This window comes from Bactrocera tryoni, chromosome 4 (genome assembly GCF_016617805.1).
Source record: "Bactrocera tryoni isolate S06 chromosome 4, CSIRO_BtryS06_freeze2, whole genome shotgun sequence".
Lineage (NCBI taxonomy): Eukaryota > Metazoa > Arthropoda > Insecta > Diptera > Tephritidae > Bactrocera > Bactrocera tryoni.
In genome coordinates this window covers 42226958-42249197 of record NC_052502.1, presented here as the reverse complement: position 1 = coordinate 42249197, position 22240 = coordinate 42226958, and the positions used below count along the sequence as shown (strand labels likewise).

At 34.2% G+C, this 22240-nt stretch overlaps 1 protein-coding gene across 4 annotated transcripts; it reads left to right on the top strand.

Moving 5' to 3' along the window:
- Window positions 1-112: 112 nt before the first annotated feature.
- On the top strand, window positions 113-21555 carry LOC120773948 (protein yippee-like CG15309). 4 transcript variants are annotated; one of them, XR_005705206.1, is made up of 4 exons: window positions 113-803; window positions 15794-16674; window positions 16752-19566; window positions 19737-21555. XR_005705206.1 is itself a non-coding variant. In XM_040103172.1 (3 exons), exon 3 carries the CDS (start codon window positions 16847-16849, stop codon window positions 17189-17191), a length of 345 nt encoding a protein of 114 aa, XP_039959106.1. In that variant the 5' UTR covers window positions 113-803; window positions 15794-16674; window positions 16755-16846; the 3' UTR covers window positions 17192-21555. The 4 variants fall into 4 exon arrangements, 3 of the variants coding, with proteins under 3 accessions (XP_039959106.1, XP_039959103.1, XP_039959104.1); XM_040103172.1 differs by having other exon boundaries at window positions 16755-21555; XM_040103169.1 differs by having other exon boundaries at window positions 16752-21555.
- The last annotated feature ends 685 nt before the right edge of the window (window positions 21556-22240 follow it).

The following is a 22240-nucleotide window of genomic DNA, read 5'->3' as shown; positions in this document are numbered from 1 at the left end:
TATCATTTTGTATTCTCCCTTTATCGCCATTTGTTTATCCCACACTTTTATTATGTTGAGGGGTCAATTCAATATCTTTTCAAAAGTACGAAAGAGATCAGAAGAAAAAGAAACATAAATATTGTGAACACAGAAAAGGAAACTAGCAAACGGAAAAACAAACATACGAATATATTCATGGGTAAAAGCAAGTGGATTGATTGCGTCGAATATCTGGGAATTTGAATTGGTGCAGAATAAAGCGCAATTTTAATTATTCATGATAGATTTGTGAATTTGAAAGCAAAATTAATTAAGGTGCGCTGTTTTATAAAATAGAAAATTTTTGTAAAGAAATCAGGAGAATTGTAACAACGCAAGAAAATATTTGTGACGAAAAATCTGAAAACAGAGTATACTGCGACATATGGAATACAGGTGAAAACAATTTGTCAAGTGAGACATTCACTTTTCAATCGAAGTGAATACTAAATCAATAGTTGAAAATCTAGCAAATTATTAGGTGCTTGAAAAATCGAACTTCTAAGCAGAAGAAAAAGCTTCAATACATTCATAGTATATCAAAGTGCATTCAGTAACAAAATTTGACGCATATAATCCGAGTGAATGTCAAATATTATAGTTGCTAGAGGAGTGGATGTATAGAGTGTACGAAAACATACTGTTTTGAATTACCTACGCTCATATTGTAATTAAATTAACGTTAATTGGCTGGTGAACGTATAATGTTTTGAAGAAAATACATGCATATTCTTATATTGGTAGCCCATTAGCTAACGATTCAAGAACTATTGGAAAGACAGGTAAGAAAATAGCTTTATTGTAAATGTATTCAAACACAGACATATGTATGTATGTACAATCAGCAGCCAGTTGCATTGATATAAGAAATAGAAACGTAGTCCATATTTATTTGTGCTCTTGCACATACATATATAATAACAGCAATGCCCTTTAAATAAAGAAAATTTATATTTCAAGCTATGTACATATTTTTATTGTAGCATATGATTCTGCACATATAAATATGTGCAAGAGTGAAATCTTTATGAAGAACAAGGTCATTTTTCGACTTTGACCCAATTGTAATATCTAGTTGTAAAAGAGGTTATCAGGGCTTTCCAAATCATCACTAATAGCTTCTAAAACGTAATGGTGCATTGATTAATAAGAAAAAACTATAAAGTTGTAAAGTTCAAAATGCAATTATAAATTTCGCGTTATATCAAATTATACCTAAAATGGGTGTTTATTATTATTTTCTTACAATTGCTGGGTAGGACCTGCATTTAAGAAAATCGCCAGGATCACTATCGCTAAGGTTGAGAGTTATAGATTCTGCTTCTATATACAATATAAGAAACTCTTTAGCCAAAGCTTTCGGAAGCATTATTATATTTAGACTATTTATTAGAAAAAATCGTATGTTCGTGTATGAATTAAATGCTATATCCGTGAACTCCTTTATTATTTTTAGCCACATCTGGCATCTTTCGTTTTAGAAAATATAAATTAATCACCAATAAAGTTATTAGAAAAGTGCTTTGAACAAATACTGGCCTTAACGTGGGCCATCTCACCCCAAAAAATTAATTAAATCGGACGATTGCTTTTCAAGTCTTCAGATACATATGTCAACGTCAGTGTTTATATTTAGTTTTTTCATCGAAAATATCGGTAAAAACAGGATTATATTATTGAAATTCCGACAGTACATTTTCCTGATAATATTACACCCTGGGGTAAAAACGGAACAATACTTCCATTAGCCACTATATAATCAATACAAAGATTTTGTACTTCATACCGCTTACACTCACGATCCAATTTGAACCGGTTTGATCCATTAAAATTGCGCGCACAAATCTAAGCGGTATAATTTTATCTAGATTAGTACAAGCTTTTTTAACGTTCGTGTGAAGTTTGATCTCTAAATATGTTAATAAGAGTAAATTAGCAAAATTAACTAATTAACAAAGTTTTCATTCTAGTAGCCCTTATACATAAATAATATATTTTCATAAAATAACTTGGAAAAGTATAAGTTAGGACAATTTGTGCAAATCCTACTCAAGCCTCAATATACGCAACATACGCGATTCCCATCCTCTTTAACTTTTGACTTCAAATCGTTTATGAAGAACATCAAAATGTGTGATATTTTAATGAATTTACGTGAATAATTTTTCTTAAAAATAATAAGTAAAAATGAAATAAGCAATGAATGACCTTAATATAATGATTTCAAATTCTAAAGTATTATTTATAAGGTTTTGCCAACGGCTGAAAGTATCTCCCTGCTTTGCAAATTGCGAGTTTATAAAATGTATTTACATGCATGTATAAAAATATAAAAGAAAGCAAAGCTCCTTGTTAATAGTATGCCATTTGGGTAGTCGTTAATCATATCTAGTTACTTACACACATACAAAGCTCTAAAGTATAAAACGCAATTTCCACACGCCATAGATAAGCGACATATTGTATATGGAAAACTGCTGATAACCGCCTAAAAGCCAGTATTAATGCGAAATTCATAGCGATTAACAATAGCAAAATGCATTGAAGTGTGTACACAGTAAATGCTCGCTTAATAATATCTGATTTAAACTTAATACGCACATATTAAACATACATACATATGTATGTACATATACATAAGTGTGTTGAAGAATGACATTAAATGTGCAGAATATGGTATTGTGTCAACTGATCGTTTCTTGGGAACTTATTTCTCTATAGTTCATTTTTGTTTTGTTGTCTGCCTATTGGCTTTTCCCAGTTTGTTGGTTATCATATTTTTATACTGTGAACAGGGTATATTAGTTTGCAACGAAATTCGGAACACACAGAAGAAAACGTCGGAGACCTTATAAAATGTATCTATGTACATATATAAGTATAACAAGAAAGGAAGTGCTCAGTTCGTGTGTAACCTAACATTTCATAATCTTGTTACTTGCAAAGATCAAAGTCGAAGAAATACTTACAGGTGTTGGACAAAAAAGGAGAATTCAACATTAATTGTTCGACGATTTGGATTTATAATTCAGTATTATACGTTCAGTTAAGGGATCGTTTCAGTGTGAAATTTTCGGGAAATCGATTTTTTTGTTGCATTATCGGATAGTGCGTACTTATTCTCTCAAATTTTGAAATCGAAATTTAAATTATTACGGTCGCTATGTTGTTTTGCTCTTTGTTGTTTTGATTCTGGTTAAAAAGTATTCTTTGCCGAAAGAAGGAGTCTTGGTTCAGTTAACCAGAACCTAAATGACAGATGGCTGCTAATCAGACATTGACCCATAGTAGTTTTTAACAGAACCGTTGACAACTGGTGCCCTTCATTATTGCGATCCTCTTTAATAAATTTATTGTAAGGGTACTATAGTTTCGGTGTAACAGTATTTTTCTGTTTATAAAGACCATTGTAGCTATGTAGCTGGTATCCATGCACAAAGAACCAACATCATAATTGCCGCGACCAGCTCACACATTAAACTAAAAGGCCAATAGCCGATTCTTAACTGCTGGTCATCGGCATTTCCAGACCGGGGAAACAAAGCAAAGGCAAATACAATAAAAAGTTGAAATTAATAATGAGGAAATTACAACCACAGGCAGAATTCGAACATGCGCTGTTGGCGACGCCAACGGCAGTCGGCTATACTTAGGGAATTGTTAAGAAATTATGAAGCAGCAATTTAATTAGAGTATGAAACTCATTGCTTATACAACGAAAAATGAGGAAAATACTGAATTTTATGTAAGAGTCTATTGACTCTATCTACGCCATAGATAGACGTCAACCGAATCGAGAACAAATACAAAACGCTAATGAATAATAATAATAATATGTATTAAGAATTAAATAACGAAATCTGAAAGCTCGCACAATCATCATAAGTTCATACATCCATGCATACATATATTTATGTTTGTATGTATTTTGCATGTAAATTGTAGCCATTGCATTGTATTGTTTTCGTTCTGATAGAGAGAAACAACTTCGAATACGTATCGGTCGGTAGTATGTATTAACATATATGTATATAAAGTGTACATAAATTTACAAATGTACATACATACGTACTTTAGTATAAAAAATATGTAAACAAAGGAAATTAGAAGCATCCATCGATGGTTGAATTAAAACTCAGAAGTTTGCAGGCGACATACATATTCCTCAGATCCTTTCATAGAAACATACTTAAGCCAATAACGGTTACGTCGTGGAAACGTTAAGGTAGGCATGGTCTTAACCTAAAATTTTCATATACGTATATTTGTAGTAAAGTTGAATATTTCCCTTGATGCCTAGCGAACTTTTACTGTATCACAAAGAAATCTGGTTAAACAAAGTATAAAAACTTGCCCAAAATTAAATTTCTGTTATTTTTATACTGACATTTCGAAAACCTTATGCGGCAGTAAAATCAAATTCAGTTCTAAAATGTTAATATCTGCAATCCGACAATCGCTCTTAAGCTTAAGAAATGAAACTAATTTAAATTTGGAGATTATGGCACTTTGCTTATATGTATTTAAGGGGTTATATACAGTTAGAATTTTCAAAAAAATCGGTGTTTTTAATTTTATTTTCTTAATGCACAAATATTTAAGAATACACAAAGAAAATTTCATATCATTTCGGTGAATATTTTCGAAGTTACAGGCAAATTTGAAAAGCCTATCAGTGTGCTTGAGATTACAAGGCTAAACTTCAAACCCGTTTTTCTCAAAATGGTGTTTTTAAAGTTGGTGACCAAATTCTTAAGTATATTTTATAGTAATTAATAGAAGATCATCGATAAATATTTTTTTATAAACAATTTAACGTCGAAATTTTGGTTAAAAATTTATTTATTTTTGGGGAGAAATCGACATTTTGTCAAAAAAAAATATAGTATATATTTTGCTTATTAGTTCGATTAATTACCAGATTTAACATTGCTTTAACGAAATCTGTTTGGCTTTTTAATTTCAGAGGATACAGTTCAGAGATATAGAGGTCACCGCAAAACGTCTTTTTTGAAAGGAGCTCCCGGAGATCAGCTGTAGTTCCTTACCAAATAATTATTTTTACTAATTCTAAGGCTTAAAATACAGTTAAAAGATACATAATATGTGTACAAAATTTTGGATCAATAAATTTAAAAGTTTTCTCAGAAACAATTCTGAGAAATTCGGTTTTTCGGCCTTCTATGTAGTGTCGATACTCCCTTAAATACTCGTACACATTAATTTGAATGCTTGATTAGATCCAAGTGACTATAATAATAAATTATTGGAACGGTTTATGTATGTCTTTGTTCCAAATATTATTATAATAGTTTAAAGTCTATTTCCGCCACATTATTGTTATCGGTGGTAAATAAACGCGTATTTACACATTTTTTTTAAGGATCGTAATCGCATACTGTAGTTTGAAATTAGTGATTATCGAGGTTTATGGTACCATACCTACAACAAATTCAACCCCGTTATTTAAGATGTTTTAACCGCTTATAGGGTGCATTATATATGTACATATGTACATATGTATTCGTCGTTTGAGTCGTTGTACTCATTACTGCAACTGAAATCTTCAACACGTTTACGGTTAATATCCCTTATGCGGTATATGGATACGAATTGCATTTTCGCTCGCGAAGTGGTGTATGATGGTGCGCATGCCGTGGGAGAACCGTGCTCGCATCACTTTGTGTTGTTTGTTTGGTGCCGTGTTTATGTTGCTAGGTTCATCGCCTTCATATATAAATATACGTGTGTACATACACAACATGTTAGTCTTGTTTACTTGCCACACTGTTGTTGCGCTGTTAGTGACTACGCTCATAATACGAGTATAGTACTTATACAGTGGCGTACAAAAGTATTTTCTAAATTCTATTTTTGCAGCATATTATTTATACTGCAGTTTTAGCTTTTACTTGTTTTTTTTTTATGTTTTTTTTTTTGTTTTTTTTTTTTGTTTTTTTTGTTTAGTTCAATGTCGAAAAGCAATTAATTAATTAGCCTTATCTGAAAAAAAGTTTATCCTAACGATTGCGGGAAATCCACCAAATGCCAAAGCGATATTTTTGGCTATGGCCAATCGCCTACAAATAAAGAAATTTGCTTTTATCGCTCAGGAAAAAAAGTCGAGTAAGGCTTGTCGGATACCAAATAAAGAGGATACTGTAGTATTAGTAGCAAAAGTAGTAGCCTTGACCGGATAAAAAATCCGGGTGGGTTCCGGTTACGTTGACCTTACTGTTCTGGGAACGGAAATGGAAATTCTGTCATTTCGTGCGGTTGTGTGATCAAAGTGTCGGAAACAAGCAGCTTGTAAATACATTTTCATTTTCACAGAAAATAAGCATTCTAGAGCCAAAATTTTCCTTGATTTTAAAATTTGACACATATTTATTTAATCATTTTCTTATGCCAAATATTTGTGTGAGCCACTGTACATCGATAGAAATTTTCTTGATACCAACAGTTGTACACTAAAAATACCACTTAACTTGTATTTTATTCAAAAATTCATTAGAATAGTTACTTAAGTGCGGCATGTCAAAATGAATATACTTATTAAGAACTCGTTCCTGATTATAAAATATGGTCAAACAAATATTGTCGACTACTTATGTATGTTTAAGGAGTGTGATTATATCTCCAAACAATGTTCTCTGCTGTAGACATTTAAAAGATCTTTGTAAACGAAAATCGATAAAAATGTATAGAATACTGGTACTCGGATGTTCAGTACTTGGACAGATGTTCAGTGCATTGTAATAATCTCCGGGGGAAGTAGAGGAATACTTCCACTCCGTTGGAAAGACCAGACGGAGAAGGACCTGGCTTCGCTTGGAATCTCCAATTGGCGCCACATAGCAAAAAGGAGGAACGACTGGAGGAACGACTCGCTGAACTCGAGGAACGACTCGCTGTCGTTAACTTGACAATCGCGTAAGCGGTGTCTACGCCAGTAAACAAGAAGAAAAGAAGCTACGATTTTTAAGATTCGTTAGCATATTTCCTTCCTTCTTTCTTTATAGACTACGACTACGTTTATTCAAAAAGTATCGCGAATTTTGTACTACCTAAGGATAGTACAATATACCTTCAAAGTAATCATCTCCCGATATAATGCACTTTGTTTTTTTCATCGTTTTTTTCCAATAAGCAAAAATCGAAGACGAACCAAAACGCGTCCCAGCAAAACAGCTGTCAAAAATTAACATTTACTGTAACCAGTTGCAGTTCAGCAATATATGTACATATATATATGTATGTATATGTATATATTTTTATCTAAACTGGCCCAGAATTCTCATTATCATAGTTCAGTGCTAGATACCGTAATAAACATCCATACAGAGGTTCTTATGCGAAGTTTTTACATATTCAATTACTCGTTGTTCGCAGTCAAGTAAGAAGTAAACTTTTAAATGTAAATAAGTGGAATTATACTATAAGTTTTCCAACACCGTTCTTTCGCTCTTTTTTGCCATTCTTACATGCAGACACACACCTTTCGCAATCGTCGAAAAATAACGAAGAAATAAACAAACCGGTACGACAAGCCGTCCAGACAGTCCATCAGCTGGTTGTGCCGACAGTTTTTATATTCGTATATAAATGCACATAAGTATGTATGCGTAAATACAGTTTATATACATATGTATGTATATAGTACTTATGTATCTTATAACTTTCCATGTAGGCAGCTAAGCACATGGATATTTGCTCGTTTGGCCACTATTTCTGCTCACTCACTTATTCTTATATACATACGTACGTGCGTATTTTAATACTGTGTTTCTGTATTCATATTTGCCAACATTGGACTGGTCATGTCGGTCAACTCAATACCTCTAGACGCCAACCACAGAAACCACAACTGAACTTTCCGTTGCAACATTTGCGAATTGAATTGATATGTGCATATGTATGTATGTATATACAAATATAAAATGCATTCGTTCATACATAAGTACATACATTGTATCTTTGCATGGGAGGTATCTACAGCTGCTCAAGCTATAGTATAGTTAATGGCTCGCCGTCAGTGCGCTAGTGGTGACTTTTTGTTTGGCTGCGCATATACATACATACACACACACTTGCGCAGATATGTACATATACATTTAGAGTTGTCTCGCAGATAAACAAAGGCACACATTTGTACCTACAGTTTCTTGTTGTTGCCGCCACTGTTGTTGTCATTCATCATCATCAACAGCGAACAGCAACAGTCGAGCTCATTTCGACTGCACCGTCAGAACAGTTGGTGTTTTGCTGCCATCGTAAACGTGTTCATTGTACGCTGTCTGAATTTAAGTGATTTCTATTGAAGTCAGTTAACTTTGCCGAGTTGAAAAGTTTCGCCTAAGTTGGTAAGGTTTCAGACGGCGTTCTACGATTGAGTTTTTTCACCTGCCTTCCTGCGCTCTTCTTTATTAAAGTGGTGTGCTAAATAATTTAGTGTTTTGTTATTCTTCTGTTTTTGATTTTTGTATTTGTTTACAATTGTTGTTGAATCGCGCTCGCTCTCTCCGTATTCGCCGCTCCGTGTTTTGTTGCGTTCTCGTGTCACCCCTTCAGCGCACATCTCTATGGCGAAAACAGCTGTGAAATTTGTGAATTTTCAAATTTATAAATTTAAATTTGCTTTTCTTTTGTGTTTTGTTTTTTTTATTTTTGCACGTATTTGTGTTTGTTTATTTCGTTTTAAAATTGCATATGCTTATTTTTCACTGGGGCGCGAATTACTATACTCTAATACAACAAATAATATATCAAAACAGTGGATAAACAAACGTGAGTTCTTTGTCCGCGGTTAAAGTTTTGTATGATATTTTTTTTTTTAAGTTAAGCACATACAACCATACCCTTTATGTACGAAAAACCTCTGGGTGGTCACGACTTTTTGACTGTATGTGTATTGTATGCATGTATGCGTAATTTAACCACTCCCGTGGAAAGACGAAATTTACGTCGACGCTGTAGGAATGACTAACTGCGATTATCTGTAAATTTTTACCATTGAATAGCATTCCTATCCCGGATAAAATATATGTTCCGGTATCGTAAACGCAGATGCCAAGCCATATCTATTGCTTTAATCCCTTTAAGAATGGTCTGTCAAAAGCACTCTAGCGTTCTTGTATTTTCGTTCATAAATTGTGCAATCATATCTTCTGAGTTCATCGAACTATTTTGTGTGTGCTCTCGTCTTCTTCGACATAAACGCTTTCATATTGTAATTTCATGTGTCATTGTCCTCTGCGGTTATTGTGTTTGTCTTTACTGGTTTTACGATTGTTTGCAATGTTCTAACTATACTTAGCGTAGTTACTGATGTAAAGACAGTTGCGCTCAAAATTATAGGTCTGCCTATGTGAACTTATTTGGAGTGCTCACAAGTGCTGCATGAGAATACATTTTTATACCCTGAACAGGGTATATTAAGTTTGTCACAAAGTTTTTAACACCCAGAAGCAATCGTCGGAGACCCTATAAAATATATATATAAATGATCAGTATGTCGAGCTGAGTCGATTTAGCAATGTCCGTGTGTCTGTCCGTCTGTCTGTCTTTATATATGTATACGAACTAGTCCCTCAGTTTTTAAGATATCGTTTTGAAATTTTGCAAACATCATTTTCTCTTCAAGAAGCTGCTCATTTGTCGAAACGGCCGATATCGGACCACTATAACATATAGCTGCCATACAAACTGAACGATCGGAATCAAGTTCTTGTATGACAACTTTCACATTTGACAAAATATATTCACGAAATTTGGTATATGTTATTTTCTAGGGCAACAATGTAATCTCCGAAGAAATTGTTCAGATCGGTTAACTATAGCATATAGCTGCCATACAAACTGAACACATCTGTAGTTACTAACAGAAATGCACCTGTGAAGGGTATTTAGCTTCAGTGCAACCGAAGTTAACGTTTTTTCTTGTTCTATTGTAATATATTCTACATAATATTGATATATGTAAGGGATTTTCATATAGTGGCGTTGAGCCATTTCAGTCGATGCATAAAGTTCGCACTAAAATGAAAAATGAGATAACATTATTATATGGCCGTCGACCGATTTCACCCATTTCGCCACCAGACTTAAGTCTACCCAAGATTCAACCGTTCAGCCAATTTCCGACTTGTACCATATACTACTAACTGTAAGTTTAAAAATCGTTTCCTTATATTAATTATAAAGGGAATGATTTTTATTATAAAATACCCTCAGTTTTCATCATAATATTGGGTTCGGTGTGACGTTTGACGTTTGACGTTTTCACTCATTTCCCCAAAGGAATGGTCAGGCGTCAAAAGAAAATGCTTCCTCCATGCGTGGTTCATATAGCTTTAGTGATTTGTGAAATGTATACATACAACAAATTGGGGTGTTGCCATGCCAATTTTCCAAAACTTGTTCCTCTGCAGCAATAATAGAGGATGATCTATCAGGAATTCTGATATATGTATATATAAACATTTCTATCTATTCATTTTAAGTATAAAAACTATTTGAAATGATATGCAAATAATTTTAGAGTTTCGTTTTTTTCTTTAAGTTATGTCTAGGACGGATACAAATATATAGATAATATTAAAATTCAATGAGTATACTCTATTAGTGCAAGCATGACATTTTTGGTATTCGGCTTCCGTTTGACAGTTACTTTTTCGGTGTAGATATGCAAATGCAAAGCATACGCACAAAGGTTGACAAGAATAACGCAAACGGATAAGGCAGAAATCGAACACTTATTATTCTCCACAACAAAAGATGTAATCAAATCTCAATTTTTATTCAATATATTCATCGATTTATCAGAATATATACATATTTGTGGATCTAAGAAAGATTTATAAGATTTAGTGAGGCAAATAATCTTTTCTCATCCGTACTCTGAGATCCTAAGAGGTATAATCTATCCTGTGTGAGTGTATCTACACATTTGATCTTACAAAAAATGTTTTATGAGCAAAACGAAAAACCCAGATGTGCATGTTGCATTTTTGATATACAAATGTTGCATTTGTGCTGGCTTTGTCTCACCATTCTTGGTTCCCATCAGAATTCTTTGTTCTGTGTGTGCGCATTTTTGCATGCGATATTAAAGATGCATAAAGTGCTGAAGAATATTAATGTGATTTGCAACACATTTTGCACTCGTCTCATATATGTACATATGTATGTATATCAATCCCCACACTGGCTTAAGCAGCACATATTTATATAAATGCATATATGTATTATCTGTATGTTTGTATGTATATTAGAGCGGGTCAAGTTTGCCTAAGAGAATCTGGTCTGAAACCGGTTTCGAGCTAGCGATTTTTAAGGCAATGTTTAAAAAATCCGAAACATCGGTTGTATGGGAGATACATACATATGTATGTACGTGGTATAGTTTTCCGGTCTGTACAATTCTGACGAATGATCAATAGAATATGAAAATACACCTACTTATTAAATTTCATACGTTTATATCAAAAACTGACAAACAAATTTTTATAGTCCCTAAAAAACTTCGCCTTAAAGACACGGTTTATAGCCATAGTTTCTTCGGCAAAGTTGTTCAGTATGATGCAAAGGACTTTTCCCGCGTACGCGTTTATTCCGTTTTTTTGGCTTTGTAAATCGACCCGCTCTAATGTACAGAAGTACATACATTTATTTTAGGGAAATGTCCATTTAACTCTTAAAGAGTTTGCCTCGAAAGAAGCGTCGAATACCCTATACAGTATATATAGTAATGATCAGCACTAAGCCAGATGGTCATGGTGCATCCATCCGTCCCTAATAAGATGCTCATTTGTCGGCACCGGCGATACAAACAACCTTCACTTGTAGCAATACAGCTTATACGGGTGTTCAAAAAATTTGGCATGGAATGTTTTCCAAGTTAATGGTACAATACCCGAAGATATTGTTCAGATCGAGAAACTATAGCTAGAACACTGCGGTGTCTTACAGGGTTCTATTATTAATATACATGCATACATATGTACATATGTATATGTCTATGGTTTTTGAGGGTTGTCAACGAATTTATGTTTCGTATACTTAAGTTATTAAAAATTACAAATTATAAATTTTACTTTTATTACGCTTTACAACTCCACTCACTAGAGTTGAAATTAAAACAACTCAACTTTACAAATTTTCAACCAATTTCTGTTGAAGTTTCCATAGTGCTCGGAAGTTCCCAGTGATATGCTTTATATACTATATTTTGTTATTAAAAACTTTTTTTTCTTCACTTTTTATTCATAACTTTACGAAAACATCTGCAAAATCCTCTTTGTTGCCAATGTTTCTTTTTATTTAACGTTTACATACATGTACAGTGTAAACGTTTGTATCACAAAAAAGTTGTAGGGCGATGTCAATCCAATTATCGTAAATATTCAGTTGAAAAATTTCAACAGAAATGGAGTGGGCTTTAGCCTTTACCAGTTGTAAATCGTAATAGACGCATTTACTTAAAAGAATTGAGAACAAAGAGATCCCACATTTTTGGCTCAACTTCAATACACTTCCAGAAAAAGTTACTGTCTGAGGTGGTGTGCAGTAAGAAAGCATTTTATGTGCTCATTCTGGTTTACGCCGAAGGTCAAGAAATTGATAGGTTGAAAACCAACTTTATATACGTTTTTGTCGATAAGATCCATATTTTTTTTATTTGTACAAAAGTCTCTTAGATTTGCTGGGAGATATGCTAAATATATATGTACATACATAAGTGTGCGCTTGGCGCCTGTGAACTGTTGACATTGATACTTTACGTCAGCAGTGTGTTTGCTCAGGAACTGTGTACATTGCTCCACAGTTTTTCTTGTTTAACGCCATTGTTCAGCACACATGTAGACGCCCCTTTTCCACACCACACCCACCCATGTTCTTTGTCCTGTGAAGTCATTAGTCGCTCTTGCTGCTTTCTGTCTGCAACTTCGCTGCGTTGATCCGCTTGCCATATTCTGCCTTTGTGTCTACCATCTGCGCTCTCTAATTATAATTTGTCGTGTTTGTTGTAATATTGCAGTCATCGAGTTCTCTGTTTTGTTGCAATTGCCGTTACAGAAAATTTTATCGTTCTTTGTTTGATTTATATATTAAATATGGATGCATGTACTTATGTTACAATATACATATGTATATGTATATGTTTATATGCAAACACACTTATATATGTACACTCAACTTATTATTTATTCTTGGCGTGTATACCTATGTATATGCGTGTTCAGGATTTATTATACCCTATTCTTATAGACTCTGCATTCACACACGGTTAATATACTTGAATACAAATGATTTTGATCAGATACTGTGGTACTTATATGAAGACATCAGAATAAATACATACATACATATGCTTGTGTGAAGTTATTGAACCTAGTATTCTCTATAGCGCTCTTTTCGCCATCGCAGCTGCTAAACGTGTTATATAGTTAGGTTAGGTTTAGGTTATTCAAAAGATTTCTCAAAATTTGTATTATTTCAATAATTTATTTTCTATCAAATCGGCTAAGCTGGTTTGGTGGAGAAGTGTATTCTGCAAGCGGAGCCTACACCAATTACTACATAAATGATAGAAATCTTGTCTCATCAACTGTTTACAGTTTGAAGGGGTCTGCAACTAAGTACAATGATTTTTAGGCTTTATCAATGTCGATAAGAGTGTGATAATCTCTGACGAAGGCTCGCAAAATATTGGCTAAAGTAGTCGATTTTTGTTCTCCTAACGGTTGTTCGTAACACCTAAGACAAGACGAATTGACTGAACTTTGTCATATGTTTATGAAATATTGCTCACCGTTGATTACCATGAGTGGAAATGCTTTAAAAAATGGAAAAAATAGGAGGACTGCACTAGGTTTATTATACCCTGAACAGGGTATATTAAGTTTGCCACGAAGTTTGTAACACCCAGAAGGAAGCGTCGGAGGCCCTATAAAGAATATACATATATAAATGAGTAGTATGTCGAGCTAAGTCGATTTAGCCACGTCCGTCTGGCTGTCTGTTCGTTTGGCTGTCTGTTCGCCTGGCTGTCTGTTCGTCTGTCTATATATATACGAACTATTCTCTTAGTTTTTAAGATATCGTTTTAAAATTTTGCAAACGTCATTTTTTCTTCAAAAAGCTGCTCAATTGTCGGAACTGCCGATATCGGACCACTATAGCATATAGCTGCCATACAAACCGAACGATCGGAATCAAGCTCTTGTATGGAAAACTTTCGCATTTGATGTGATATCTTCACGAAATTTGACATGGATTACTGCTTAAGGTAATAATATAATCCCCGAAAAAATTGTTCGGATCGGATTACTATAGCATAAAGCTTCCATGCAAACTGAACACATAATTACTTAAAGGAATGCACCTGTGAAGGGTATATTAGCTTCGGTCGAGCCGAAGTTAACTTTTTTTCTTGTTCAAATTCATAGGAGTCACCGGGGAAAGGGACATACATAGTTAGTTTGAAAGTTTTCGTGAGGACGGCGTGTAAACGTTTTTTATTAAATTTTATGTCTGAAGTCTGTTATTTTATTCCCCAATGCTTATGACGCTCATTTCCCATGTAATCCCTGCTTTAAAACTAATAAAAGTTTCATAGTCCCCCAAAAAATATCCCCACGAATAAGGGGTTTTTCAAAAATAGTGGTAAGATTCTTTCTTAAATAAAACAAATCAATAAAATTCTTATTTCCTGTGAAAGTAGATTCGATGCCATTATGTGTGAAACTCGATTTCTTACGTATGGCCACCACGGGCAAGCTTGCAGAATTCCCGACGCTGAACCCAATTTTCGACGGTTTTCAAGGATAATCGGCCGATACTGCTGCAATTTCACGTTCTTATTGGCATAGACCATAGACTTGTCGTAGCTCCACTGAGCCATTTCACCAAATTTGGTTTTCAATAAATCGATTGTGTCTCTTGTGGCGCCGTCCGGTTGGAACTACATATTCAACAAGTCCATATTATCCAATTCGGGCCAAAAATATTCGGTTATAATTGAGCGGTAGCTATTCCCATTCACAGTAACGTGCCGGTCTTGAAGTTGAGACCACTGACTCCGAATTTCGGTAGTACATTTTAATAATTTCGACTCGGTACTGGATCGTATATCTTTCCATGATGAAATGGCAGACCTTACTCAAGCGAAATGTCAAAAGAGCGGGGAAAAATATGGCGTCGTTCACTGTCCCTATCGGTCTACTTTTGTAGCGTCCATATGAAAAAACTGTTTATTAAATAATTGGACTTTGCATCAGATATTTGGCTTAATAATGACAATCTCTGGCATTAGCACAGTCGAATTTGATTTGATGCCGAAAATAAATCGGTTGTTCCATATATCGATTATATATATTGATATCGATTATATATATTGATTAAATTTCATTCGTTCCTTCTGGTCGACTTCATTATGTACTTATATCTATATGAATCAGCGGGAGAAATATCTCAGTAAAACTTTTTGAAGATTTGAGAAAATTGATAAAATTAGTGACATACATATGTACATATTTGCAATTTGCTGAAACATGCTGAAAATGTTATCAATAGTATTTCCTTCTCGTAAATTATTAAGTGCCTTATTGTTAAGAGATTAGGTAAAGATCACTCTTCGATTTGAACATGTACGTCATTGGCTGCGCTTAATATAAATAATATGATTAGTTTTGTTTGTAAATATTGCCTGTGATTTGTTGCGCTATTTTTCATAATAACAACTCTAACACTTAACCTCTTTATATTACAGGAAATTTGATATTTAATCAGTGGCAAAATAAACAAAATAAACAGAGGCAAGTTCGATTGGACCCAACCCATTAAAAGTGTTTCGTACGCGTACTTGTGACTAAGGCTAACTGATAGCCTTAGATCCATAGACAGACAATAACGTGCCAGTGTCGCTGCAACAAAAACAAAACACCATAACAAACCCATTGCGGGAGGCGTGCCATCACAAACGGTGCTAGTTTTGTTCTACGTCGTACTTTTTGTATTTTCTGTGGCTCTTGAACTGATAAGGTTGTGTGCAGCGACACAAGGTAGGTGCAGAGTGTAAACAATAACTTATCAGGGTGTAGATATAGATCGCAAAGCTATCGCCGAGTGCACACTCACAGACATTTATGAAGACTTAACAATAACAATAATCGGTCAAAAAGAGCTGGAACAAACGCAGTAACACCAGCAACAACATCGCCGCACAAGTACAAACAAATAAGATAAATAATAATAAAATACACAAGTAAAGCCCAATCGAAAACAAAACAAGACCGCAAATAGCAAAACAAAGCGTAGCACACGAAAAGCGGGCAAAATAAAGAGCAACGCTCCATTGATGCCGTTGAGTTGTTGTTGAGCCATAGAGCTGCAAGCTGGCGAACTAAATGGTCGCGCGAATTAAACAGAATCGCAAATATACACACATTGCTGAAGTGAATGTTGTTGACTAGTTGTGATCGTTTTGCTCCGTTTGTGTTGCTCTAATTGTTGCTAGTGCTTTGGAGTCTGCAGTGCACACATATCCACACGCTGGTGGCACTTTGGGCATTGGAGCGGTGCAGTCGTGCGGTTGCTATTGTGATTTCCTCAAAAAGCAAGCGAAGCGAAGACTCAATTTTACGTAGGACGGTGAGTTGAAAATTTATTTTAAATTCCTTAGCTCGATCGATCGAAGTTAATTGAAATTATTCTCCGTTCTTTAACAGCAGTCTTCGTTGAACTAAAAACAAGCGCTTTCTAGTCAAAGAGACGGCATATACATTACACTTGCCACATTTTTTGGTGCGTGCAGCAAAACAAAATGGTGAAGACCTTTCAAGCCTACTTGCCGTCCACGAATCGAACGTACTCTTGCGTGCATTGCCGTGCGCATCTTGCGTCCCACGATGAGCTCATCTCGAAATCGTTCCAGGGTAGTCAAGGACCTGCCTACCTCTTCAACTCGGTGGTGAATGTGGGCTGTGGCCAAACCGAGGAGCGTGTGCTACTCACCGGTCTACACGCCGTCGCAGACATATTCTGCGACTGTTGCAAAACACCGCTGGGCTGGAAGTACGAACACGCCTACGAGAGCAGCCAGAAATACAAAGAGGGCAAGTACATAATAGAATTGGCGCACATGATCAAGGAAAACGGCTGGGATTGAGCGAAGGTGTTGGTATTTATACGATGGAGCAGAACGCCTATGATGAGACGAAGCGTAGCGATGTCGAGCGAATGCAGTGCGTGTTAATGCAGAGGACAATGTGGATGTTATACAATCTATGTTAGTGATATTGTGTTTGAAGATGAGCTGGAGATCGGTATTGGTATTATATTGCGAGGAATATTGGTGAATGCGATTGAAGTATTTTAGTGGCTAGACATGAATTATGTAGTGATCATTGAAGTGACGGTTTGGTAATGTTTAAGATGTATTTTGTGTATACACTTTTGACATTATCCTTAAAAACAAGGCGAATGTCTGCTATAAACCTCAATAGAGCAAATGTGTTTAAATTAAAGTTATAATGTGATTTTAAGTTTAAAATTGCCACCGCCTTCTCTTAACACCATTAAGGATCAGAACACAAAAACACAGAACCGATGGCCGCATACGTTCATAAATCTACATCTATCACTATCACTTCTGTTGTTCCTTCCTCACAAAACCGATACATTTTCAATACCTTTTCATAAAACAACACTTACAAAGAAACATAACAAAAACAAAAGCAAACAACACTTATAGTTAATCCACAAGACAAGCCCTGCAGAAACTCGCTTTTGTAAACCAGTTGCAAGTCTTGCTGGTTTCATTTCCAGAATCGTTGAATGATACGAAAAGCATATACCCGGCAAACCGTACTAAAACTTTTGGATAAATAAGCAACAAAATGAAAAAAAAAATTCACATTGGATAAATGTTGAAATGAAAGCACACAAACGCATGCAATTGAGTATCAAAGCGTAGAGCGCAGACGATGTCGCTAAGCTAATGGGAATGGACGCATATTGTGAAGTTGATAATTTTGAACTGTCTTTGCTGTCACTGCCACTGCCGATACTTTAAATCTTCTAACAACAATTCTACAAACTCAAACTTTTGCGGTTTACTTTTGCTGTAAACGTGACTTCTGCTGATAGCACCATTGATGGCACAGCGCTTTCAATGAACAAACTACATGCTAACCAAAAATCTGTAGACACGGCTTGGATGCGCCCGCAATTGGAAAGTTTAACTTACCTCTCCGATTCAACGGCTCAAGTCGTAAATACCCTCATATAGTTTTCGACATTAGCACACAACCAGTCCTAACAATCTTCAGAAATGAAGTAAACTATTTGGAGAAACCAGTCGCTTTTTCGTTCTATAATAGTTTATGATAAATTATTGATAAATAGCTATTATTTTACTGTTATAATTAAAGAGTATGGTACACTATATAAACTTATGTGTCTACGCGTAATGAGTGTAAGCTTATTTTTATGTGTATTCGTGACAGAGACGATGTATTTTTATTTTTAAGTTTTATGTGCATTTTTATTAGCTCAACAAGAACAAACATAATTAAATTTACATAGAACTGATATTATGTGTAAAGTAAGTAATATACATACATATATGATAGAAATTCAAAACCTGTGTATATTTTATTTTGGTAGTGCCAGCAGTTGTTGTACCTACAACAATAATAACGATTACACACAACAATTTCATTTGCTAGCAGGCAACAACGAAGTAAACAAAAGGGCACGCAATACAACTCCTTGTAAAGACATTTGTTGTGACTGCCCGCCACATTTTTCATAAGAAGATTGATTGCGGTGTATGAATAAATGTGTTGAATTAACTACTGCTGTATAATTTAAAATATATTCACTAGCAGGAAGCACACACAATTGCTTTAAGCTTGTAAATAGCAAAAACTACATTATCTACTAAATATACACATTTATGTATGTACATATGTATGTTCACGAAGTTATTCAAAACCGATTACTATCGTATTAGAACCCGACTATTGTATTCTAAAGCAAACGTTTGGCAAATGCGTTGCAGCCTGTTGAGAAGAATTATCGATAATAACAGTTTGGAACGGTGAGGTGATATTTTAAAGCTTTCACGGAAACTTTTACGCAAAGCTCGTCGAAGACTATATACAAACATTTGCATGACAGTGAAATAAGTATTTGATAAGAACGCAGTTTAAGTGATAGCGTGAGCTTAGCGTTTTTTAAGAAAAAATTCAAATTGAAGTAAAACCGTTTTAACTTGCGCACGGAATATAATTCCAACTAAAGTATAAATATGACAAGTCATCACCTGAAATGTCAAATGACCGCATTTGTCTGACAAGTTAAGCAGCAACACAGCAATTGTGAAAGTTAGCGTCGTTTTCTTTAAAAATACATTAAAATTCGTAACATGCTTTTAAAGTACCGCTAAAATATTCCGACAAATGATTGCAGCAAAGAATGCTGTCGGCGTTTGGTAAAAAATGGAAGCAGCATTTCATTACTGCATTAGCTACAAGTGAGGTTAGCGCTGAACTTTTACCGGCTGGGCACATGCTGCTGATCTTATTGCTTTTCAAAAAAACTTAGTATTTTGAAGACATGCTTAAAATTAATAAATTCGGACAAATGAAGCTTATTCATAAGAAACAATATTTTTGAAAGTTTCAATATCCCGTTATTTGTTTTTTCAGGTGATGACATTTTCGTATGGAGACAAATAACAATTGGCAATGTGTAGTTGGTAAAGTTTTAATGAAATTGTGGTTTCAGGCTGACGATGTAGTTTAAAATAAAATGCATAAAATTAAGAATTATATTGCAATTATTAATTTTCATCTAAGCTATTGATGGAGTTAAATAAATACACTACTGCAATATTTAATAATTTAATTTAATGTTTAAAAATATTAACTTAAATGCTTAACGAAGAATATAAACATTTAAATATTTGCATCCTATCAGCTACGCCCGCATATTGAAAGTTGTGTTGTAACTAAATTGATTTATCATTTAAATTATCCACACCTGCGGAGGGTGAGCAGCATTGTAATACCCTTCTTGTCTATATATTGGAGGTATTATTTCTTTAATTCCGATGTAATTACTTTAAACTAAATTCTATAAATGACAACAACTCATAAAAATCAATAAGTTCAATTTATTTAAATTTATTTGTTCAGAGTAAGAATATTGCAACTCAATAAATGATGAATGAATGGAAATATTAAAAAACTTATGTAGAAATGACCAAATCAATAGCACTGTAACTGTCACCAATGAAAAATATGACGAATGAACATGCAACAACTGTTAAAAAGTCTTAGCAATGCGGCATAAAACATTTAAATTTCTTTATAAGTTTCGAATTAAAAGAATCAAAAATAATAATATTTTCTAAATATTGCTAATGTCGCTTTCATTTGCTTAAAATCTAAGAGAAAACTCATTTATCCACATTAAAATGAACATCAAATCGCTTTAATATAGTATGTAAACAGCTTGCGAGCATTTAATTATATGGTAGTATAGCATAAAACTGTAAATAATGCATATACGTATATATAAAAAACTGCCAAGAACAAATTCGCGTCATAAATGTCGTTGGTTCTCTAATAACAAATTAACATACAACCAGTTAGAATATCGAATTAGGCGATATATATTTTAATATAGGTTTATACTTTAGAAAAGAAATCATTGCATCTCCTTTTGAGTTAAATTATTGCGACCTTAGAGACAAAATACTTGGAAAATGCTGTAACAAGAAATATAAAATTCTATAGTTTCAATGAAAATATTACGAAACTACATTCCCGTTAACTACTAATTGCATTATATATCCGTCATTAATCTAAATTCTTAAAAACAATATAAATATATATTCAAAAACTTTAATTTTCGAAGAGTTAAAGCAGTTCGCAAAGAAAAAACCAAAAACCGTTTGAAACATTAAAGAATGGGTTAATGATACACAATGCAATAAAATTAGAACGTTCTAAACTGTGCTTCTGTTTTTAAACAAAAGATAATTGTATAAAAATGTACCAAATTCGAGGTGTGGCTTAAAACAATTTTCCAATGACCAGCAAACTTTTTATGTATTTGTTGACTGGCTAAACAAAATAATAAATATATACACATATGTATATCAATATCTATTTTCTCTACACTATCATCATAGATGTATCATAAATATTATAATTGAAATATGAATGTACTATCAGCATATGAAAGATTATATGCCGATTTTATTAAGATAAAGTTATGGCTTTATTTAGCGCGGAAACACTGGCACGCCATAAAACATGCTATTTCATACAAAAATTGTTTATTGATTCCCTCAAACATAGCCGAATACATAAATACATCCGAAAATAATTTCGCTGTTCACACACACATATACATATAACACATACACAAATTGTAGCTACTTAGTTTTAGGTTATAATTGATGGCAAAACGTGATAAATAAATTATTAATATACAGTAATATACAGAAAATTATATGTACTTATCTACATCTACTTAATTTATAATTACTATGGTGGGAAACATATTACTCGGGATCTTATGAGCACAAATAGCTAGTATGTGAAATTAAAAATGTGAAATAATTTTAAAAATTAATCGAATTAACGGCAAATAGCGAAAGATTAGCAAGAGATTGGAGTCCCTATTACTTAAACGCTTATCTCCCAGAACTTTCTCCCTTCCTCACTACTAGGAGCCTAAAACTCTATCTTGGTAATTCCACGGTCACCCTATTCACCAACTGATCAAAGGAGTACAGACTAGAACTCAACAGTTCTGTCGGTGGAGTCAGAATTCCGACGGTAAACCACCCTAAAATTTTAGGAGTAACATTCGACAGACTGCACGCCGCTCACAACCGCGATCCTCGAATCATTAGCCGTCAGCACTTGCCTATACAAAGCAATCGGCCTGCCAGTTATAAACTACGCCGCACCAATATGATCGCCTAAATGCTGTAGGACGCAGATGTGGAAGATACAAACTTGCCAAAATACCGCACTCCGGACAATTACGGGATGTCTCCTGTTGTCTTCCATCGAGCACATATACAGTGGGGCCCGCATGTTTCCTGCAAAGGAGCATAACGTCCTACTCTCTAAGTAGTTTATGCTCGGGTGTTTTCGTAGAAATCATTCCTGCAGCCACTTGCTTGAAGAGAAAC